The sequence below is a fragment of the Mycetomoellerius zeteki genome, unplaced genomic scaffold, assembly GCF_001594055.1.
Source record: "Mycetomoellerius zeteki isolate Tzet28-1 unplaced genomic scaffold, Tzet1.0 scaffold61, whole genome shotgun sequence".
In the NCBI taxonomy this organism is placed as follows: domain Eukaryota; kingdom Metazoa; phylum Arthropoda; class Insecta; order Hymenoptera; family Formicidae; genus Mycetomoellerius; species Mycetomoellerius zeteki.
In genome coordinates, this window is record NW_017257621.1 from 184,460 (window position 1) to 210,740 (window position 26,281).

The following is a 26,281-nucleotide window of genomic DNA, read 5'->3' on the forward strand; positions in this document are numbered from 1 at the left end:
TAAAAAGTTTATAAATAAAATAATTAAAATAATAAATTAAATATATTTTTTTCTTTTTTCGTGATTTCCTGCGAAACAAAGCAAAAAGGAGCATATGTCCATAGGACTTTTTTTCTTAGTTTTTTACTCCTCTACACGCTCCCGAAGTTTTGCCATTTAATTTGGAAACACCCTGTATACATATATAAGAAGTCCTTACTACGTATTTTAGTATTTTATTCTAATTTTTTTCATATTCTTTCATACTCTTTCATAGGCTAGACATTTAAAGTCAATTCTTATATTTAAGTCTTAAGTGCAATCTTAAAATGTCATAAACCGATCACACAGCCATATTAACATCTTAAGACATTACTTAAGACAATCTTGAAATAAGGACGGATATGAATATAGTGACCAAGTTCTTTTAGTTCTACTACCCTTAAATATTTCATGAGTTTTCTTATAATATTATTCATACTTCTTCTCTTGGAAAATTTGTACAGTAATTCTTAACGCATCCTGAGCACATCGTCTCTACTAGTAAAGTAGAAACAGATGGATAAAAGGTTGAGAATTTTCTCGGAAATACGCCAATATTTGGCACTTGGCGCAAACGACGTATTTCAAACTTTCTTATAAAAATATACAGGATATAGTTTCAAGAAATTCGTTGATCAGTATAACGCCGGAGATATAAGTTTCTTTTAGAAAAAAGGATTGAATCTGTCAATTATATATTCATTCGTGATATATATATATATAAGATATTGCCAAGATGACTAAACAAAAATGTATCAAATAGATCTGATTTATACGATGTTTTTTTACTAACAATTAATATTCTAGCAAATTGTAAAAACTATATCAGCTGAAAAATATAAATTATATATTTTTCACTACTAGAGTTTTCTAAAAATATAATACATAACTTATATAAAGTAATATATTTTTAGTTACTAGTTTTCTAGTTCGCTAAAGAACTAGCATGCTAGTGAAAAAGCATCATGTAAATTAGGTCACAGGCACATTCGATCAGCATTCAAATTTGTGTTAATTTTTAGCTCAAATGGCTGAACGAATTGCTGATAAAAGTTTTCAATAATAATACATATTAATCGCCAGCACAACGTACAATCGTTTACGCTTTGAGCAGTTTTCGATTTTATAAAATTCGCACTTCGTCGAAATTCCACCAAGTTCCCATTTCACTCGGATACGCATAAAATAACGTTTCACAGAGATTGTATATAAAACGAAAAAAAGAGCAGCGACTCTGCAATGACAACGCGTGCATATTTTAACCGACCTACATGTAGCCGTAGCTTCAATTACAGAGTACTGCGCTTCGCGATTGTACGTACATATACACTTATACTACACATGTACGATAAATTATATACTTTTGTCACTAATACTTAAATGATAGTTAAAGTAAGGTGACAGTAAGTAAACTTAAGTTATCTCTGCAACATGTCTTATACTTTTTCTAATACTTTATGCTTTGTATTAATACTATAAAAAGAAGAAATATAGGCGGAGATAATTATAAATTATTTCAAAGAAACGTATCAAAGTAAAGGTTGAGATTTATCTGATTATATAAGAATCATCGGTGAAGTTCCGGGAAGATGGAATTACACGCGGATTAATGTAGGTAGTAATTTTCATCCTTATACGGTGCGACGCTGAATTCGCGCTGAAGTTTCTTCGATGAAATCAGCGTCATTGCGAAAACTCGTGGCGATTTTCTCACGTGTCGCTGTATGCGTTTCACCGAATGAAATGTGTCACGGCACAACTGTCACGGCTCGTAACTAAAACGTTCGGAAAAGAGAAGACACACAAGAAAGTATAACTCCGCTTAATACCATTGCGTTCCATATTACTTCCCATCGTAAGCGCGATTTTTTCCCATTCTCGGTTGCACGTCTTTGTTCGTTCATTTTCACGTGTGACGGCATAATTAAAAACAACGACGGCGATAAACCGCACATGGTCCATCGTTAAAATTCAAATTTCAGTTAACTACTATCGCACCGACCGCGAAAGATAGTTTTAATTTAATCGAATTGGAAATGTAACACGATATATATTAGCATATTGAAAAAGATAATAATTTGACGCAAAACACGACGTTCTAATTTTATCGAAAATTTATATAACAGACGAAATTAATATTCCATTTGCGATGACACATTAACTCACGAACAGCTGAAATTAATTTAATCTTTAATTTAATCTTTTTCAAATACATCGTATATAACATATGCTGATCAAAAATAAATGATTTATATTTGACGCACTATAATTGATTCATCGCTCCGACGATCCTGCGTCGTCGCAATCACGTGCTCATCGTTCATCACGGCTCCAGGCGTTTATTATCTAACAACTCATTAACAGCTTCTCGCGGCACTCTCTGCCCATCATGCTTCACGATTTGCAATGTGACGCGTCATTATTAACATTATCAGAGAGACAGAGAATTACGCAACATAGACATATCGACTGTGTTAAAACTTAACGAGCCGGAACGTAGGTTATCGTAATAGTGACGACTCGTAGGATGTGTGTCGACATATGGCGATCCTCGCTTCGTTATTCAGAAGAGACGACGCGTATCTCCGAGAGTTGCGTGTTAATGTTGCGTTTACACAATCACGAATCTCATAAACTTTACAGCGGACTTTATAAAGTTAGTGAAATTACGCGCTTTTCCCGCCGACGTACTGTGTCTTCATTAGCGGCGATGTTAACGAAACGAAATAGACAGCGAGATTCGTTAACAATCGAGCAAGTTCAACAAAAATAGGAACGACGTGTGACATTGCTTTCTTACGTTACTTATTTGCAAGGTAATGGCGCGATGAGAGATTAATGGAAGAATTAAGAGCTTCCTCACATGTACCATCATATGACTGATCGGAAATTAGCGACACTGACAGCCGCCGGATGGCAGAGTTCGCGCGAGGTCACATAGCAGTGCCAAGCGCTATTTCCATCTTGTGAAGCATGTTGTAACCGGGAGTAAAAGCGGCATGAAAAGTTTTCGCGATAGTTACTTACGCCCCATCTTCTCCCTATCGAGAGTCCCGGGTGTGCAGCGTGTGCTCGATGGAAGACGGAAAGTCTACTAACTTCGAGGCGCGCAAGTAGGTAGTACATTAGGTAGATGGGTAAACAGGTAGATAGGTATACATGGGCCGGGCGTTCGCTATGTAGATGGATAAATGGATGGATATACAAATCGTTCGTTATGGCTCAGAGATTTGCTTTCCGTAAAATCGATACGAAATACGGAATACGAAATATAGGAGCGAAGCACAATGGATCTCTATAATGAATCGGAAATATATATATATAAAAGAATGTAGTCTCCGCAGAGAGGACTCATCAAAAATGTAATGAACTGAAACACGAAATTACTTGATTATTTATGAAACTTCTCTTGCAGCTACGAACTGTTTGTTGTGAAATATTTTCTAATTGTTCCGTGAAAATTTGTTGGAATATGGTTGCACTCTGTAAAATTAAACAGAATTAACAATTATTATTAACTTTATAATGTGATGTCTCGCTGCAGTACGCGAAAGAGTTTTTATTTTATTAAATTATTTGTTTATATTAATATCCAATATTTTTTAAATTTTTTAATTGAAATATTATGTAACGTAATGAAAACGTTAATATTCAATATACGAATTTTTAGATTAATTGAAATTAAATTTTTGATGGAAATCTTTTTGATCACATTTTTTTAATTATTTCAAAATTTCGAATCGCACATATCTTTATACAATTAGAAATATGATTCCGTCCTCATTATTACTTTTATAACATTCAATGATTACGGTTTTATATTTTAATATTAATTACTATAAAATAATTATAAATGCAAACACATGCGTGCTCAGATTACTAACTATTGTAACAATGAATTGGTTAATCTATTTAAATAAATCAGTTCGATGCGTCAAATCAAACAAACTAATGCTATTCTTCTAGTTGGATCTTCCAAACGTTTCTGACTGCCTCAACCGATATACCAATGACGCAGACACATTCGATTCGAAGCTTTTTGCAATTGCAGTGGCCTCTTCCGTTCTCTTCTTTCTCTTCTTCCATCCATCGAAACGCGACCGCTACCCGCAGAAGCTCGCACTAGCTGTCTGGCAGAAGAAAAAGAAGTAAAAAAGGGAATACAGAGTATTCGAGTACCAGGAAACAAAGTTGGTTTATCCGGCTGTGGAGAGGAACCCGATTGCGAGAGAGAGACAAGGTACAACGGGAAATAGGATTTTGCGGCTGGTTGGTCAAACCAACCATTGTCCTTCAATGTCCAAAAGAATCTCTCTCTAGGTTGACGAATGAGGCATGATAGCGATGCCTGAGTCTTTCTCGCTGGACGTTGCTAGGGTCTGAAATAATTGTAACGTGTATAAGATCTATATACTCGATCCTTCGTCAGGTTGTAGCAGTTTTCTACAATTTACGGATGAGCACGAAACGGCATCGATCTGACATATTGCAAAAAAAAGACGAAAGGTTACTAATACGAGTAGATATACCTTACACTGGTACCCACATTCCTATCTTTTCTTCCATTAGTTTAGGATTCGAAGTAGTTCCAATTTCGATCAATTTGCAGTGATATCCTTTGTGATTTCTTCGTAATATCAAAACGATTTTGTTGAAATTCTATCAGGGGAGATCGGAAAGACAACGATGATGTGCGACGGGCGGATGATCGAACCTGCACAAAAATCGTTCCTGTGGATTCGAGCGCGAAATTAATTTCCGGCGAAGGATTATGGATAATCCGTCGCCTATGATAAACTTGCTTTGCAAACGCGTCTTTATCTTTAGCTATTTTCTGTGTTCAGAATATCTTGAGGGCCGATCAAAGAGGAAAAGAAGAGAGTGTCTAAATTTACATAGTATATTTACAATAGACAGATATATAGGTTGATTATGAATAAAAAGTAGTATTTGATAGACTAATTAGAAAGATTGGAAAAAATATGCAAAGATTAACAAAGATTACATTAACCTTAGGATATTGATATTGAGTAACAATATTGCTATTAATTTATAAATTTTACATATTAATTTTACATATTAATTAGAAGAGAAGATGATATTATGGCATCCCAGTTATATTTTACACAATAACTTTGTTAATAATCAATATTTAAGTTTAAAATTCGACAGTTACATTCGTTAAAATGTTATTGAATCGATTCTGGACTCAAAGTTATGAAATATTTATTACTTAGAACACTATTAATAAAAATGTGGCGTAATTGCATAATGACTCGAAGAAAAATATGGGTGGTAATGTGGCTTTCCATAAAAATAGCCTTAAAAAATCAATTTTGTTTAGAAAATAATATTTGGTTACAAAATTAACAAAAAAGTAAAACATTTTAAAATGTATGTAAATAAATGTATATACATTCACACAATTTCTTCATATAAGCTGTTCAGTATTAAAAATCTCAGTTAGTATGAAATAGTACACGTAATACAAAGTATAGATTAACAATCGATTATCAAATAATTATTTTGATATAAAAACCTCAAAAAAGAGACCGTGATTAATCAATATCCATAGAGGGCCATGTCAGCAAAATGTCATGCTATTGTTTAAATTTGCATAACTCAAAATATATACAGTCAAATAAAATATTAAATATCAAACAACACACTCAAAAATATGCATATATTCGTGTGATAATACGTTCAAGTTTAAAAAAAATGAGAAAGTAGATGTAATTAAATGTTAAAATATACTTCAGAAACGTTTCGAAATACTAGAAAGTAAAAAATACATTATAATAAGCGCTGGATATTGGTATATTGGTAATATTGGTATAATTCCATAAGTAATCGCTAGAATTCACCACTTAATAGAGAAGATATTAAAATAGGCTACAATATCTACACTGGCCATAATACCACCTTCTCTCGCAAATAGCAAATAGGTCACTCTTAATAAACGTAAACAAGTTTTTTTATACATTTTTCATTTTTAATGAAAATATTTGTAATTTAGACTTTTATAAACACATCTAATGATTAACTTAAAAGGAAAAAACAATCCCATTTCGTCCATTACCTTGCAGAATTCATATTCAAAAAAGTATTTGATACATATGAACGATTAGACGCTTTGTTTGACATAATGGCTAAGGAATACCCAATATCTGAAAATATAAATACTGAATGAATCAAGTAAACAAAAACATTTTGCAACACACACAGCAAACACAAATTCTTTGCTTTGAAACCACATTTTTTTCCTTTAAAACGCAAATTCTATGTTTTTAAAAATACAAATTTTCTGTGCTCTAAAGACACAAATTATGTAAGAAAATATTTTGCGCTGTTAAAGCAGGGAATTTGTCTCATCGGAGCGCAGTCATGTCCAAAAGTTAGTTTTTATTGATTAACTTTTTTGTTAGTAACTTTTTAAGGAACAACGAGCGACGGCTAAAATTTGTTCAAGGTCATTGGAGGATGGTCCCTTATACTGCATAATTACCGAATAAGCATACTATCGAATTCAATATCAATGATATGGAGTATGTAATTCAATTATTTATATGTTTTTTTATAATTAACTTAAATGAAATATATAACACAAAATAATAACACAAAACTGTATAAAAATTGAAACCACTTATCACACTCTCTATTATAATTGCTGACCATCAAGGGATCTAAACTAATATATAACGAACAAAATTTTTAAAAACTTATCTCCGCTTGTCGTAGCTTTTAGCATGGTAGATTGAACCTCTAATGATCATTGAAGGTATGGCTTAACTCTCAATGATCTCGTTTACATAAAATTTACGTAAATCGGTAGCATTCTGGGGTTAAAAGTTTGAGTAATTACTAATAGAAAATTTAAAATTAAAAAAGAAAGAAATATTAATAAACGAGATACTATATCTACTTTATTAATATTTTTTTAATTTTTTCTCTCAGCGAAATCAGTAAAATTGTAACGTAAAAATTAAACTGTTCTTTCGAATTTTAATAAAAAGAAACTATAAAGTGACATCCGAAACTGTCGATAACATAACGAAGGGAAAATCCGTATTCACGTAGCTTCCGGAACAAAATTAATTTCTAACACAACAGAACAGCTCTCGGTCGATCCGATAATCAGGAATGAACTTGTTTCAACTCCCTTCCGGCTAAAAGGACCATAAAATCGATCCACCGACGGTCGTTCGAATCAATAGCAAGCCCATTGCGTCAACAAAGTAGCGTTCCACTAAGGAGATTTTAATCCGACCGTTTTTCACGCATCATCGAGAAGTGCACTTAAATCATTTGCCTGCTCGCTTGCATTAACAATCATAACAATTGTCGACAAGATGCGAAAACGCGGATGTTTTGTCATACGAAAAATTATTGCATTGGGACCGAAATATAGAACGTGAAATGTCGTGTCTACTTATTATCAACTATTTCCACATCCGTATAATTTAATTTGCATATGGAACGAAGTGATTAATATTTCCCTTTCGTACCCAGCTAATGCACGCATATATGCGTATACATATTTAAACATTCTATTTTGAACGCAAAGCGTAATAGCAATCACATAAGATTAATTCATATTAGTAGTTATTTGTGATAGTATTGTGTAAAATTCTCTGTGATAATATTGTACAAAGATAATTTAGCAAATATGCAATTATTGTTGTTTGGAACAAACTAAATATGAAGATAAATTGATTTAAAAAAAGAAAGATTTAATTATAGATATATTCATGTAGTCCCTACAAGAAATATCTCTATACATTTACAGGTATTCAAAAATCTAGCCAAGCATAAAAAGGAGATATTTATAATTTATATCTCAATTGACTTAATCCTAATTGAATACGTCGGCACGGAAATAAATATCGTCGTTCCAAACGGCGCGCATTCTTCGCTCGGAAATTTCGATGAAAGGTGCACGAACTGAACTTTTCTCGCATGAAACGTGCAATGGTAAAGTTCCTACAAAAGAATTCAGGTAGGAAAATTAATTTCGCGAGCAGAAAACAAATGACGTGAGGCTCGTGCGGGCATATCTGCATCGAACAGGTCCTGTTCGAAGGAACGCCTCGAACAGCAAGAGGCCTCACGGCAAACGGACTCAATGAGTGGCGGTCTCGCGAACCTGGGCAGAATTCTGCTCTCCCGTCACGGAAGTGCTTCTACTAGCGAAAAGTTTTGAAAGGCAATTACGAGGGTTATTTTATGACAATACGCGCGAGCACGCGGTTCTCGTGCGCGACGTTACGCTACGGAAAACCCATTCGTTTCGAAGTTTCGTTTTATCCGCAATAGCACGTCGTGACACGTCGGCCAGTATTTCGAAAAGTTCGACGAAATTGGAGGTACGAAGAGAAATAGAGTGCGCCGGCGGCGATTATGTTTAATCCCGTCATCGATGAAGTTTGATATTACGCGCACGTCTACGTCGTCTTTAACTTTATAACGCTTACAAGCCCGGAAGCTATTCTCCTGTTAAAGTCCGGAGATTAATCATTGTCTTGCGGCAATGTTAAGAACACAAAGAATGCGTCGGTTTCATCGCACAAATGCAATTTTTCGAAAGAGGACTGGAAAAAAGAATTAACTTTAATTATAAAAATAAAAAATGAGATAAAAAGTGAGCGAATACAATTGAGCTCTATTCTACTTTTTAATGTATTTATCTATTCTTTGTGTAGTAAATATCGTAGTTTTGATGGAAATTTTAGCGTCTGTAAATATTTCTTAATTTCTACATAGAAGTTTAAGATTAATCTCAATATGTAGTATAAAATTTAATATTGATGTATAATATTTTGCTATTAAAGAATAATACCTTTCTGCAACTTGAATCGCGTCTGAGACTGACCTCATTAAATTACTATATAATTCAAGGATCTTTGGTGGTTAAATATTGTCGCTGACAACGTGTACAGTGAGGAAGTGGAGCAAGTATCTTCATCCCGGTTGAAATCAACTCCGGCAACGAGCGAGAGTACATGCAATTCCGTTCTAATCGCGAACTCGCCCTAAACATGGTGCAGTCGGAAATTCGTGGCGTACGGTTGTCTGGCTTTGTGAAGCACTTGACGAAATATAATTCGCAACTGAGAAAGTGCTTGCCCGCACACAGCTGATCCGGAAGTACAATTCCGGAGTTGGCGATAGTTCGTGCGTGCGCTTCAGGTATTTGCGCCGCTGCAGTTGCCTGTGTATTTCCTCGTCTTAATCAAGAATCGCGAATTTGAGTGTAAGATTGCGGATTATACGTGAATTGTTGTCAACACCGGAGAGAACATTTGCATTAGTTATCTCAAAATAACACGCAACAGCACCAGTACTTACATTTTAAGTTACGTCAAAGATTTATGTTCAAGTTCTTTATTTATTTATTTATTTTTTTTTTTTTTTTGAAAATATACTCTTTATATAATGTAACGCATAAATATGCAAATGCTTGTTTATTCAAAAAGTAGCGGCATGAGCATTTCACCGGGGCGCATTTGGGATGCATTTATCAAAGAGGTAGAAAGATACGTAATTAAATTGTATTTAATCACAATTGCATGTCTCGTGCAAAAGCGTATAACATAGCATTGTTTTAAAATTATAGAATGAGAGAAAGCTAATAAAAACTTAATAAGAGAAATTACATGGATATTCGGTTTGAAATATGGATAATTTGATGATAATATATATAATATGAAGAGTGCTATCCAAATATTTACATTGCACTGGTAGAATTACCTACGTTACATATACTAATGATGATTTTTGTCTGCAACTGAAAATGTAAAAACGAAATAATCACCAAATGTGTGCTATTTTTGCGTTTATTATTTTGCAAGTGTTATTTGTCAATTTTTATGTTACAGTAAAATGGCTTTATGTTAAAAAAGGAATTTAATTAAAGACTACCGTTGCTTAACGTTATAAGCTAACGAAATCCAACTTAAAAAGAAACAGTATTATACTTGTATTGGAAAACAAAGAGTCTTGGATCTAGGACTACTTTAAATAAAAATATATTACAAGTTTTTCGTTTTTTCCAGCAAAAATTTTGCAATTCGTATTTTGTTCAAGATTTATTTTTCCTAACGAAAGCTTTTATTACAGAAAAATAAAGCCTATTCCGTAGAAAAGATACATTGGGAATTAATATTGGGAAAAAAAACATGTCGCGCGTTTCAAAAGAAACTGTCACGCTTCAGAAATATTTTTTCCGAATGAAATATTTTTTCCAAATATCGACAATTTTTTTGAATACATTCACAATGATGGATTTAAAAAAATTCGTAACATACAGTATTGATATTTCAGTTTATATCTTAATCTGATATTTAAAGCACGTGCTTCGCGTACTGTTAATAAATCCGTTGCGTTTTCTACCGAGTAGTCTCCTCCACAGAATTAATTTATTTCAATAGAATAATCTTTTTCGCGTTCGCGCGCGCACCCGTACGTTCTGTATAACGTTACACAAGATACGCGAGAAAAAATATCTCTCGAATAGCACGCGTGATAAGCTTAGCAGTTAGTAAATGCACACGGTATGCGTGTACACGGTAACGTGCAGATTTCAGGGGAAATCCGGCTGTAACGTCGCGCTGCCGTCACGAAAAGAAACGTTACCGTCACGTCAAGATATAATGTGATATATTTAAATAGGTCCATTCGCGTACTGCCACGCGAACTTTCACGTGCACGACTGATGTGACGCGACAATCCGTGACGTTGATGCAACGTACGATCTCCGATGTGACGCAAACGTTAACGGGTTGATGTGGAGTTTCCGCGTTTTGAGATTCAAGTAGCCTTGCAAAATGTAATACATCGTAAATGCGCCGAGAGATTTGCTGGATTCTCAGAATATTCCATGGACACCGACTTCAAACGTACACTAAAAGAACTGCTTTGCTGAAGTATTTAAAAATTTAGCTAGATTCAAATCTGAAAATTATTTTGTTTGATTGTCAAAATAAATTATGTAGAACTAGTGCTACACAATGTCAAAACTTTATGCAGCACTACTCATTATGCGTGAATTTTTTATTTTGAATAATTATTTTGATGGTTCAACAAAATTATATTTTTAAATTTAAATCTACCTAAATTTTTAGTAAAATTATTTTTTCCATACGCGAAACATTCAACGACGATATTAAACGTGTGCTATTGCACACTGAGAGAAAAGTATATCATATTTATGATTGTAATTGCATGGTAAAATAATTATAATTATAGGAGCATCATTTTTATAATTATTATTGCTATAATATTAGTAATAATAATCTTATATGTATAATTACAATATTTTATAGTATAATTTACTTTATGCAAATATGATTTACGTGTAAGATAATCATACAATTAGTTGAATGAATTAATACATATTATGATGGTTACGATCATAATTCAGGTTACTATAATTCATATCAATTATAAATTTATGGTTGTCCCCAAAAATAACTATAAATTATAGTTAAATTATGGTTATTCCAACCATTTTTTTCTCAGTGCACTATTATGCTAAAAAATTACGGGATATACAATTATTCCAATTGCCAGTTTTGGTAGTCTGGTATGACCGCGTTAAAAATGAAATAGAAAATTTGTGACAATCTTATTCTTACCATTCATTATAAACGAGAAGTAACGCTATACAAAATCGATCTGATAATCTTGTTAGAAATCTATTATTGATTGCAATTCGCGATAGATCTGTTTTTAGCGCAATTTTCAATTTTCTATTAATAATGGTATCTTTCTGGAATTAGCATTATTCGTAAGGATTCTTTTGTTTTTAGGTGGTATAGCGTCATGCTTACGAAACTTTCGGACTGACTTCCTGGAGGAATGGCCGACACCAGGCACCGGTCCTCACTTCGACATTTCAATGCAGTCGAATTTTACCGGGCTGGTGGGGAAGACGGTGCATCTCGTGTGCAAGGTGAAGAACTTGGGGAATCGAACGGTGAGCCATCGGAAAATCCATCGTCTGGTTCGTGACTAGAGGCGCTATATCTTAGCTCGGACAGCGCGCTGGCCAGCTACCCCACGTCGCTGTTGAATAATTTAAGGGTAGGGCCGCACGAACGACCTTGCGACCCTTCCTCGCGATCGTAGCGGATACTTTAACGGCGCGTCACGTCGCCAGATTTGCCCGCTCGCTCGCTCGCTCGCTCGCTCGCCATCAAGAGACCCGTTAAACGACCTTATAATCGATCGATGGTCCACGAATAGAAAGTTAAAGTGTCATCCAAATCGTATAGGTAAAAAAGTAACATGCGCGAATTACTGAGATACGTAAAATATACAAGAAATTAATCTTGAAAGATTCTTTAATGAGAGTCATAATAAGTGCAATTCTGTTTTATTAAGATTTTAAAGCATCCCATATAGCACAGAACTTGCAGCAATATCTCTGCAATATTGCTGCAACATACAATGTTGCTACAATGTTGCAGCAGTGTTGCTGCAACTTTTGTGTAACTTTGTGCTATAGGGGATTTAACTAGTTATTGAAATCGATATTGAATATTTTAACCCGTATAAATTTATGTTATCAAGTTTTTCTTCTCATGATCAAGAATTTTTATTTATTACTGTGTAATTACAACTTGATGTAATTATGACATGAATAACGATTATACAATTAACGATGGCAACTATGCGCGCGATAGAAACAAATGCACGTCTATAGGGACACGATTCGCTTATAAAATATAAAATCGCTGTTTTTACACGGTGAAGTCCGAGGTGCAGTTCGTCCAACGTAAATGGAGCTATTAAATAAACATTACTGTTCCTTCATCGTGCACAGTGTCGGCGTCTCATGAAAAAGGCAGGCGATGTTAGCGTTTATGTTTCTGCATTATTAACCGCTCCTCTTATACGGTGAACGGAAATGCAACACGCGCGTCGACGAATTATATCGCTTTAAAAATTCCCCTCATACAATTGTCCCGATTGTACCAGATGGTTTTGATATTTGAGTGTCACATCACCGGGTCTCTTCATTCTACGACATTATACTTTTTAGCTAGTCGTTGTACAAAAGGCGTCATTGATACTTTTCTACTTCTACTTATGTATGCAATATACATATGTTACATATGTATGTAAAATCAACTTTAAATAGGAAACCATCAATGATGTATTTGTACTTGCATTGAAATATCGCAATTCATTCGATCATTGAATGGCATTGCTGAATAAACGTATTGAGAACGTTAAGAATAAAGAATTGATCGCATAAGTACGAGATAACATGACCACACACGATCAACCGATCGTAACCCAGCAAACACAAATACCATCTCAAACTCGTAACTCATACATAATCTTAATATTTTGGATCGTAACAGTGATGTCAAAAGTTATGTGAATTTGCGGAGAATGTTCTCAAATTTGTCGTCCCATTTTATCTATAGTAGTTACATAACAAGTGATATGATTTAAATACGAAACGGCGATAAGGTTGACATATAACAATTATGTATTGAGATGAAATGCATATATAACATTTACGCAATGCAAAATTTGTTACTGTGACATCACAAATGGGTGAAATTGTTATTTATTTGTTACTTATTGACATCGACTCAATTTCTTTGATTTGAAGAAGTTTTTTGGTTATTTTTTGCCATTAAAATTAAAAAATAATTTATGTAGTTTTGCAACTCTTTTTTTAAATGAAAGAAATATATTTTTTATATGTAACAAAAAATTTTCTTAAATAAAAACTATTTTTTTTATGTAATAAAAAGATTACGGTTATATCTTAACGAAAAAATAATTTTTTTTGTTATTATTTACTTTTGTTTTTCCAGTTCAATTTATTATTTACTGTTTCACATACCTATATTCTTATCGCCACTCTATCACGCCACTCTATCACGGAACTGGTTTCGATAATCTTTTGCGCTTCTGTAATTGCATATTTATTACATCTAAATTTCAGGTTTGCGTGTGCTCGTAATAAAGTTCGGGTAATTTTCAAAGAATTACTATATTATATTTTCTTCCTTCTAAAAATCAAACTGATAGTTTCTGTTTGAGAGTTAATCGTTTGCTATTGCGATTGCAGCAGATATGACACTTAATTTTATTAAACTATTCGAATCACAGAGTATTTTTGTTTTCGTCGAAGTTGAAGTTTAACCTCTATTTAAAAAAATGGCTTGAAACATTCGTCATTTGAGTTTGCAAAAGCCCTGTTACACCACACGTCCATTCTTTCGAGCTTATTTTGTTGACGTGATCGGATCTCTTGTGATATATAACGTTGCTATCATAAGCGCTGTGGAAGATCAATCACCACCGCTTGTGAACGCACAAGAGTCATTACTAGGTGTTTGCTCAGACCAAGAAGCTACTGCAAATACGTCTTCCAATTAGATGATAATGATCATCTTCATTAGCAGACATCGTAATCTGTTCAGGGTGGCTTGAGATCGGTTTTCCTTCACAAGAGGTAGATCAACGTCATTATGCGATCGATTTTGGCAATCTTCACTGTTTTGATGGAATATAATGAATTTAACGAATATAATAAGTTTAAATCATTAATAATAAGGACTTAATATAAAATAATAAAGATTGTAAATGAAAATTTTATATCGATAGAAATAAATCGAATAAGAGAGAGGTTTTTATTTTCCGTCAAAACGGATCTTGATGCTTGATAATGTTCGTATAAGTAATGCAAATTTGCAAATACATTTCATTTTTAATTTTATAAATTGCGCGCCAATTCAGTTTATCGGACTTGAAACGCAATCATAAACTGAAGCTGAAAATATACATTGATCGTCAATTTAATAATAATGCTAATAATAAATAAACGAAAGACTTTCATATAGAACTTTTTAAATATATCTCCTTGAAAAAAACGACGTTTTCTCACTAATTACCGGTTGTTGCGACAAACATATATCTTCGTGCCTTGTAATCGAATTAATAAGACGCTCGCACGAAATGAGAGAGATCTAGGTTCGAATTCCGTCGAAAGTGATATTTTTCGCAATAAGTTCTTTGCAGTTTTTAAATGGACGGTTGATGTAATTTGTGATGTTATTTCCAGCTTCAGTTCATAATTGTGTTTCAAGTTTGATAAACCGAATTGGCATGCAGTTTATAAAACTGTAAAAACAACGTTTACTATCTAGAAAATCTGGAATTTTTAGAGGATTTCTTTTCTTGTGAAAATAAAAAATTTTCATGGAATTTCATCGGAATTAAAAAAATTTTTTGAAATTTGACTTTAAATTTAAATTCTGTCTTTTTCTGAAAATATTGTTTCTTTGATAATTTTTTTATTATAATAATGCAAAAAGTTGACAATTAGAATAAGTATGGCATTTACATATCCGTGTATATTTCTATTCGTACATTCTTGTGTGTGTCTCGCGAATTTTTATTAAAAAATTCAGGTTGACAATAGAAGGCAATACTGTGCAATACTCATTGTCAGTAGAATAGAGTAACTCACTGATATTATTATATGTACCGAACTTTCTTTGTATTATCCAGGATTGGCAAGTAAAGCGTTACTTGTAACATCGTTATAAGTTACTTTTTTCGGTAACGATTGGGTAACGACGTTACATTTTCTTCTGAGTAACGTTCATGGCAACGCAGTTACATTTTTGAGGTAATGGTAACGATTTCACTAGTTACTTTTATCGTTACTTTAGTTCTATTTACACAAAAGTTTTAGGCTAATATTACATACGTCCGTTTTTTGTTGTACGACAAATTTTTCAAGTATGTCGATTGGTTATAGAACAAAGAGATCCGAGATCCTCTCTGTCTTGCAGCCAATTAACACGCTTGAAAAATTTGTCATACGACAGAAAACGGACGCATGTAATATTGACCTTAAGCGTAACTAGAGCGTATATACATTTATCGGTTTTTGAGTTTTATTCCTCTACTAAAAAATAGAATTGTGGCATCTTTTTTATACTTACCGCAAGAATTTATTTAATTACCATATAATAGCGCTTTCATTGGCAGAACTTTAGATTACTTGAATCCAATTTACTTTAAAGTTGCATTTAAAAAGTTCTCTAATTTTTTACCTTGAATTTTGAATAAAAATACCTGTAAAATTCGGGAATTTTCAGGAACTTTTTTTTTATAAGATTTTAATAAACACCCTGAAAAATATATTTTTAAATTTACATGTGAACATTATTGAAGCATCAAGATCCGTTTTGACTAAAAATAGGAACCTTTCTCTTATTAAGGCTTAATTTTTCATATTAATCAGAAATATCATCGCGTTCTCCTTTTTTTATGTTAACATTCAAATTAAATTTTTTATTAATATTTCAGCAGTATAAATATATTTATTTAATACTTCAATATTTTTACATTATTTGATATTTTATTTTATATTAATAAAAATGGAATATTAAATATTCTGACGCGAGTTCTCGTTCAATTATATATCGTTGCGTATCATTTGTTGTAGTTTATACTGCGTATATACTTGTAGATAAATCCGTCGCTTTGAATCGATATATCCAGCAACGTCATAACAACGTAGCGAATCATTAACCGCGTGATTATCTTTTGTATTTCCAGATATCCATTTTGCGGCCTTCCGATAATAATTGGCGATCGTGCAGTTTATTCATTGCATAAATATGAGAACGACTCGTAATCGTGCTCACACATCGAATACGCACGGTTTAAATGTCCACAATGGATTGTTGATTAACGGCAGATTCGACGAATGATACAAAAACTTGATAAACGAAGCGTAATCGTAAACACGGGCTACAGCTCTCACGTTTGTGCCGTTCGATGATTACCCAATATTCCTATGATGATTTATGAATATTAATCAAAGTTTTCTCCGCCTTCCCCCTTGTCCTAAATTTTTGAATCGTATACACAATTACGTGTTGTCAACGCCGTAGCTCTGAATTACGGAATTAAACCAAATGGACAAAATGTTCATTCCATATAATTCTGCAATTCAAGTAATCTGCAGCATACGATACGCAGATAATTGAACGAGAACATGTCAGAATATATAATATTTCAATTTTATTAATTCTAAATAAAACATCAAATGTTCTGGTGTTCTGGATACCCAATTTATTCGCAACAGCGACAAATATTATTGACATCGATATCCTTTATGCAATCTTCAAATATAAATGCAACATTTCGGGAGTATTACATTAATAATTGTAATTATTATAAATAAGAACATGCGAATGATGTCTTTATTCAATGCAATATAAGCAGCTTTGAAAAATTGACATTATTTCTGAACGAGATTATTCCACGCGACCCCTTGACACTTAAGTCCCTTGAGCTTTATGAGTTGCACATAGATCCAACTCTGGAATTTTATCACTCAGGATGTGTATCACTGCACGCTTTTACCTCGTTTCAATCGCGCTAAGCTAAATTACTGCTGTCAGTACGTTCTGGATAAGTTTTTGCGCTTGTTTCCTGAAATAAAAGCTATGCTATACTATTAAAGCACTTAGAATTATTAGAAAGTGTACCGCGCATGTTGCTCTTTTTCTTGCTCTTTACGAAGATCGACGTGTATCTTATATCATAAAGGTTTTGACCAATCATAATCTTCTCTTACACTTCAAAGGAATTTGAGATTAAAAATCTGATGAAGCAAAGAGAAAACTATATATTTGCAGTATTTTGTGATTATCGGCTTTAAAGTTCATTACATTAACGTTAATATTGTAAACCATTATTTATTCTGGACAAACTCCAAACGTTATCACATTATTAAATTATTATTGCCATCGTATTAAAATATTAAATTAATGTAACATGTATATAATGCAGTGGATAATAACCATTTATTAGTAACGAGACAGTTGATACATTTACATATGAATGATTGGAAGCAGGTATGTTCAATATATTCATAACTTTGAAAACAGAGATGTTTTCTCTAATATACGAAAAAATTTTCTTAAAATACATAATTCTTATACTGCAATATGAATGCACGATCGTATTTTCGCTTTCCCTAATCATAGAGCCGTATAATCATACAGAAATGCAGCGCCATGCATAGTATCGTGCACCATTGCCATGCGGAGGTTTCGGTTGAATTTCGCCAAACAATGCAGCGATTAATGCCAATGGCACATACGCGTCATCTGGAGTACGCGGGGGTTCGCGCAAGTGTCAGGGTTCGGTGCTGAGATGGGACAATGCGAAATCTCCATCATGACATCATATCTGCATCCCAATGTAGTCCGTATATAGGCGAATCTAGAAACGCGATCCAACTACGGTCTCCAACTATGTGGCTTTTAAACCCTTTATCACTTCGATGCGAAGCTCGAATGAATTGAACATGATATCGCATATATATAAACGGATAAAATATTCTTGACGAAACGAAAATATATTATCTATCAAAAATAATTAATCATTTTTTAGTTAAAATTCCATTTTTACGCTTTGCAACATATTTTAATATTATACAATTTTAATTTTTAATTCTAATTAAATATTTCAATTTTTCAATATGAAAAAGCTTTTACTTTGTTATAAATTATTTACAGCTTTCAATCTTGTATAAAGCGTTTGACTCTATTTGCGTCGCTCGAGTTAGAAAATGTAATCCTTCCATTTTGCAAAAGCCGCCCTTTAAAGCTGCATGAAGATGGAGAATTCAGTTGAATCCAGGTATATACTGAAACGATCGCGACCGAAAACCCCTCACAGCGCCAGAATCTGTAGAATCGATTTCAATAGCTAGCTACCAAAAGCCGATTTTGCATTCGCACAGCGTGTTTGGTGTGCGCGGCACGACTGTTGCGACGCCTCTGTTTTCCTCGTCCTGTTCTTCAGCGCCAGCAACCCCATCGCTTCGTCAGGATGGATAGATTTTGTTTGGCTTTCAGCCGGCAACGCTAATGCCAATAACACGGTCGTGTCATCTCGAGAGCTCCAGCTGGCGCAGGTGCCGGATGCAGGACGAACCAGGACAAAACGAATCTCTCCATGGCAACGTCACTCCCGTCGAGAGGACGTCAACCCGCGATCAGTTAATACATCGAAGTTTCCGTAAAATGATCCGAAAAGCGCGGTGTACGCTTAACCTGTCCGATCACGCCAAATACTTTCTTTTCTTCCAAAATAAAAAAAGTTGCATTATTCTTTACTCCATAGACTCAATTTTATTACAATATAATATTATTATAAACTCGAGAAAGATATTTTTTTAGATTATTTATACATTTATATATTTATTTACAATAATCATTAAAAATACGCTTTTCTAGCTTGATGAAAAAACGAATCTAAATTCAGTCCATTTTGTGGGCCTCGAATTTTGAATCGAACTGTGTTAAATAATGCTGTATGATGGGGGTCAAAAAATCATTCTAACTAATAATTCTAATCAAAATCTCATTGTTATCAAGAAAGCATTAATTTTCTTTTTATATGCTTGAACAATATTAAAAATATTAGGAATTTAACCATTTTGACTTCCAATAATCTTTAACACTACCCCTATACTCAACTTAATTTTTTTCTGAGATTAATGTCCCATCATATAGCACCGTTTGATGTATAATTCGAATTGAAATTCGAGGACCATAAAATACATAAGCTAAAAATGTGTTTTCGGGATTACTCTTTCCATTCGTTTCGATAAGCTATATTCGAACAAACCCCGAAATGTCCATCCTTCAAGTAACTTAAAGTGGTTCTTTAGTAAATCGAATTACTATAGAAATGTTTAATTTTTTTATATATAGTAATAAAGTTGAAGTACCGAAATTTTCGTGTGCAAAATTCTACAATAGGTTAACAATAAAATAAGAGAGAAAAAAAAGTTGAAAATGTAATCTTTCACGTATAAAGTGACGGATAAGGCTCATATACACTTCTTTGACTAACTACACACAAATCTTACCATAGACTTTTCACAAAAACGAGATTATAATAGTTTAAAAAATTACAATTTTAATAGTCACAAAAAAGTAATAGATCAACTGTTATTCTGGAAAGATATTTACGTGCATAAATTTGCATTTTAATCTCGATAAGTAAACATAATGTTTTCGTTCGATGAAGATGCAGCTCTTGATTTACTCCTCTCTCTCTCTCCTGTCGTATGTTTCATATTATTTCATTAAGATATACACGTAGTTTTAATATTTTATCCAAATTATGCAGATATTTGTAATTTTGGATGGATCCCGGTGAAGTACCCCAAATTTTCGGCATTTTATTAAAAAATCACCTTAAAAAATTTTCGCGCAAACAAAAATTGAATGTCGCCAATATATACAGGGTGTCCCGTCAATTTTTTCCAAGCGCTTTTATGTAAATAGAGCGGACTAAACTCAGTCGAAAAGTCCTGTACTATTTTACAATTTTCTCAATAATTAACAAGATATTAATTACTAAAAATCGCTAAATATTGATTTTCAATAATATTTTACTCAAATACTATCAACTTTACATAAAAACAGCAACAGACAAAAATTATTTATTTTCTTCTCATAAAGTTTTGAAAATTTTTTCAGAATTTTTTTATATCGTATTTTCTCATGTTGGTATAAATAGTTGCCAATAAGAAAATGCAGTACTAAAAAGTTGATTAAAAATTCTGAAAAAAATTCTTAGAGCTATGAGAAAAAAATAAATAATTTTTGTCTCTTACTGTTTTTCTGTAAAGTTGATAGTATTTAAGTAAAAAATGATTGAAGAGAGAGATCAATATTCGGCAATTTTTAATAATTAATATCTCGTTAACCATTATGAAAATTGCAAAATAATAGAGGACTTTTCGGCTCAGTTTTTAGTCCGCTCTATCTACAAAAAAGCGCTTGGCCAAAAATTGCAGGACACTCTATATATGTATATTCTGTGAAAGCTTCATTCTCTCTCTCTCTCAATTATTTATAAGAGATAAAATTGCGAATCAAGATGAGATTTTGATGGCTTTCGTATTTATAGCTCGATCAATTTTACCGGTGTAGCGATGGAGGTAATTTCATGTCCGGAATTAAAAGACAGAAGTTAATTATTTTGCTAGCGTTTATCCAATATATATTTTATGAACCACGATAGAGCGACAATTTGAAATTTCAATCGGCAATTTATTAAACTTTTCATTGACACAGAACATTATTACGCATATTTTCGAAAATCTCGTCAAATTAAAAATTAATAAGCAATAACAAAAGATATGCAAGCAATCATTTTTAAAATTATTACTTTATGTATACAATTAGGAAAATTATTTATATACCTTTATTAATTTCATAAAAATGCGGTACTTCTCGTTGAATCAAAGTGTTTGGCTCGTGTTTCAGTTGATGAAAACTTTCTGACTTTTCAAACCATTGCACAGTGGAACTTTCGAAAGTACTATAACGAAAATACAGTATAAAACCGTATATTAACTACTTTTTATGCTAATTGTGATGATCAATGGTATTTATATTACATCTTTTAATTATATACATATGTTACATTTAAGAAAAACATCTAAAGAAGTTACAAATTTTAAGACTGTATTAGAGATAATAGGTTCATTTATATCAAAGTTTATTCAAATTTTTACAATCATTATCAGTTTCAATTACGTATATTATTTCCATGTTTGTCAATATAACGCCTTGATATTTGAATATTTTCTAGCTTTAAGTTTATAGAAAATCATTATGTACTTACCATATGTGGATGTTACGAGTGACTTTTAGCCACTTTTTCGGCGATCTATCCCACTGTGCATTGAATGGAAATATCAATACTGAATAAAACAAATGATTTCGCGATTATCAGTCGTTGTGCGGTTTTCATCAATTTCTAGAGTTAATTAGGGTCAATCGAATGTAAATGTTACTTCGGAGAATGCAGTTGATGAAACTTTTTTTTACATCAACTATTAGTGTTGTTCATGTTTATTGCATGCCGGCGTGATGGAATTATTGCAGTATATATTATTGAGTACATTGAAACTGTGATGAGACTTACGTGTATTCAAATTGTAATCTCTGTAGATTTAGCTGAATTTCGTTTATTCCTTTCAGGCTATGACACATTGTTGATTTAAACAATAAAAATTCAACAGTAGCAACGATATTAAACAAACAAATACGCTCTCGATTTATTCATCAAGCAATGTATTATGCAAACCGCAAGCAATGCCGTAGGATAGATAAATATATGGTAGGGCAGTAACGCGCCTGATATTGACAGTCGACCCATGGCATGTATGCAGGTACATTATTTCCTCATATGGCCGTGGCCTATATATATGCATCACTTGCTTTGATCCTCGATGATATAAAATTCGTGCATTTTGATACGCTATATTACGAGACTAATAAGTTTTTTCTCTATACTTTTATATTATATTTTTTTAAAGTGCATACATATAGACATCTTAAACATCTCACACATTGTCAGTTGAACTGTTTATAAAGACAACAACTTGTATAGCTATCTTATTATTATTATTATTAATATAACAAATGTTACAAAAATCAATTATTAATATAAATATGCGGTAATATGTCAATTGTATACGAAAAAAATGTTGTATTAAGACTTCCATTCACTATTATTTCAGATTGTGATGATAGAAGCAAGAAAGCACAAAATAAAAATTCTTGCAAATTATGTTTAAATAGAATTATTTTTCAACAGAATATCATTTTCAATCGATAGATTTATAAAACATATCGTATATGTGAAAATTATTTTCTTGTTTCGTGGAGAAATTACATCATATTTATTTTTCTATATATTATTAATTTGACAATTTGGTATAGTTGTGAACATAGCTCATTTCGTTTTTAATTATGTGTAATTTATTTTCAAATGTATTCATTAATTGATGAAACAAAAGAAGAGTTTGCGGTATATTTTAAAATTGATTCTATCAATTATAAGAGTTATTTTATTGAAATACATTTCCATATTATACAATATCATGCAAAAATTTTTATTGTCTATTTTTCTTGTTTCTGATGTCACAATATAAGATAGTAATAATGAACAAACGGAAGTCGTTTAACAGCAACAGTTTAATTAAAAATAATTTTATCAATTTATATAATAGATAATAGTATTAATGAAACACAAACATGTTGTGACATCAGAAACAAGAAAAATAGACAATAAAAATTTTTGCATGATATTGTATAATATGGAAATGTATTTCAATAAAATAACTCTTATAATTGATAGAATCAATTTTAAAATATACCGCAAACTCTTCTTTTGTTATAATAAAATATTGATTATTTCATTAAGGTAGATCTTTAGTAAATCGATTTACCATAGAAATGACCTCTATGAAGCTGGTCCCATATTTTCAAAATTTTGAAAAAATAAATAGAGTTCTGGTTGCCCCCCCCCCCCCACCCCCCCCCGAAGAATTCTAGAGTTTTCTATCAATTTTAGAAAGAATTCCGTCGATTAAAGCGGTGAAAACACCATTTGAAGTTTCAAGGTGGGCCAAGTTCACGATTCCGAAATTGAAGGGCTATAACTTTTTTACCGTTCATTTTAGCACATTGATCTATATAGGACAATCGATAGAACTCTTTAGGAGGCAACCAAAACTCTGAAAAAAATATCAGATTTCCGAAAAAATTAAAAAAAAATTTTTTTTGGGAGAAAAACAATTTTTTTTAGATTTCGGTGACTCTGTTATGAGTACTGATAGCCTCCCAAAGAGTTCCAACGATTATCCTTAATAACCAATGCGCTGAAACCAATATCTAAAAAGAGCTTTGAAGTTTCGGATTTTTCTAAGTCCACACAGATCAAAATTTTTTTTCGGAAATCCAGCATTTTATTGAGAGTTTTGATAGGCCCTCGAAGAGTACTAATGATTATTCTTAATATTGCAATAGCTGAGACCGCAAATAAAAAAGTTCTAGCGCTTTGAAGTACAAAAATTCGACATCTGAAACTTCAAAGCTCTAGAACTTTAATTGTGCATTATATTATTGTTTTTTATTTTTAATTACTCTCTACAGGGTGTAACTGAAATAACCCACTGCTTATTCTTATTTAAGGGTACATTTTCATATTATTTTTTCAATAGTGGCAATATTTTAACTCTTTTGGAGCAAGATTTTACTCTAAGAAATTTAGAGAATAGAATCATTCTGCAAATAAAACTTTTTTTTGAGTACCTATAGAAAAAATAAAGTAATATACTAAGAATGACTAACAATAAGATACAATATCTTCTTTGCAGGTTTCTTGGGTGAGGCACCGGGATATACATTTGTTAACGGTTGGTCGTTATACCTATACCAGCGATCAACGTTTCGAGGCACTACACTCTCCTCATACGGAGGACTGGACCTTGAGGATACGATATCCTCAGCGTAAGGATTCCGGGATTTATGAGTGCCAAATATCTACGACCCCGCCCATCGGCCATCCTGTGTATTTAACGATAGTCGGTGAGCGAATAATTAATTTTATGTAATTATAACATTAATTTTTCACTTCCTTGACATACGAAAAGAAATGGTAAATCTGAGAAGTGACTATATCCAATAGATATCACATTAACATTATATTCGCTAACGATTTTATTTACAAAACTCTTGAATTTCTAATTTCCTTTAAGTTTTCACTTTGGTGACGCAACTTCGAAGTCGTACTTTACTTTCATTGAGAGACGTATTTATTTGGAGCGATATAAATTTCCTGGTAACATCATGAGTTTGACTCAAACGTTCCGCTGGATGCAATATAACTTCAAAAGTTTTCCGCTAGTTGAAGAAAGTGCAGACCTGTACCTTCTATAGTTAGCTTGCGTATAATATAACCATCGTTTAATTAACAGCTACATGCAGAAGAGAAATTTTCATTCATAATTAATCTTGAATTGTAGAAAACATACTGCTATTCATAAATTCGGGAACGCTTGCAATTTTCAATATAATTATATGTGTATTCACCTTTAATTGGTTTTTATTGTGTTTTTAAGATGGACATTATAACAATCTGACTTATAATTATTTATTGTTCTATGCGGACGTTGGCTCTCAGAATAAAAATGTGATGATTATTACTTGTCTGATTTCCATCTGGATAACACATTTAACAATTTTTATTCTTTTACATCTTTTACTCTTTATAAAAATACCTTTGATTTTTTTGCATTCTTCTTTTTATAAATTGACATGTTACGCTTGGAATATTCGATTGTGCTCTATGGGGACGGAGGGTGAATAGAATAAGTACACATATAATTTAATAGCAATTAATTTGCTTTGTTCATTGTACTCTACAGTTAGTCATTTGGTTTAACAGCGAAGAGACAATTTATGGCAACTCCCATCCATTTAGTAGGGACATGCTCATCCTTGGTCTCACGTAGAATATTTTTTCCAACATATGCGGACTATATGTTATTAAGACATTGACGAAAATTACCTTTCCAACATTTACGGACTATATATTATTAAGACATCAACGAAAATTATTCACAACTTGCTGAAGATGGTTTGAAAAAAACTGAAACGTTCAAGAAAATTGTATCGACACTTATGGCAGATCAATATATTATGTGAATATCACTCGAATTTTTTGGTTATTTGCGCGCTGTATTAACGCTCTCGTTTCCCGTATATTTTATTATTGTATTTATAATTATATGTATCTATATAATTGAAATTTCTTTTCTTTTATATCTTTTTTATAAGGGTTAAATATTGGAATTGAAATCCTTAATCTCTGATTTTTCATACGTAAAAATTCGATTGGGAACCAATAATATTTCATCTCTTACATATAAAATTTTTATAATTAATTTCCACATCTTAAATTACATTTTTTAAATCCAAATGTATGTGACGAAAATTATCGTCTAATTATTTAAAAAATCCATTCGCACGACTGTCACGTAGCTACAGATGAGTGACCAACTGTTTCAAATTAGGACGAACAGTTCTAAATTTTAACTTTATATCTTAAATTTTGTCCCAAATTAAGAATATAAGTTATAAATTATAAATTGTCCCTCTTTTAAGTATAAAAATAATAAATGTGAAATAATAAATGAAAATAATAAGAGTGCGAAATATAATTTTTAACTAATATGTAAAAAATTTTATTTAAAATCTTTTATTTAAAAACACTGATATTATTCATAAAATACATTCAGTAAAAAAGTACAATTTAAAAAAATAAAATGTGATCTTGTAACTTGATGTAATTTTTGTTGTGATCTCATGTGATGTTATAGATAAAGTGTTATTTACAA

At 32.2% G+C, this 26,281-nt stretch overlaps 1 protein-coding gene across 1 annotated transcript in view; it reads left to right on the forward strand.

Moving 5' to 3' along the window:
- Positions 1 to 26,281, forward strand: part of LOC108728377 (defective proboscis extension response 8) — a 37,484-nt gene that overhangs the window by 5,000 nt on the left and 6,203 nt on the right. The window contains exons 2-3 of the mRNA XM_018456901.1: positions 11,829 to 11,995; positions 24,260 to 24,470. Of these exons, the coding sequence (XP_018312403.1) occupies positions 11,829 to 11,995; positions 24,260 to 24,470 (378 nt within the window). The remainder of the gene's footprint in view (positions 1 to 11,828; positions 11,996 to 24,259; positions 24,471 to 26,281) is intronic.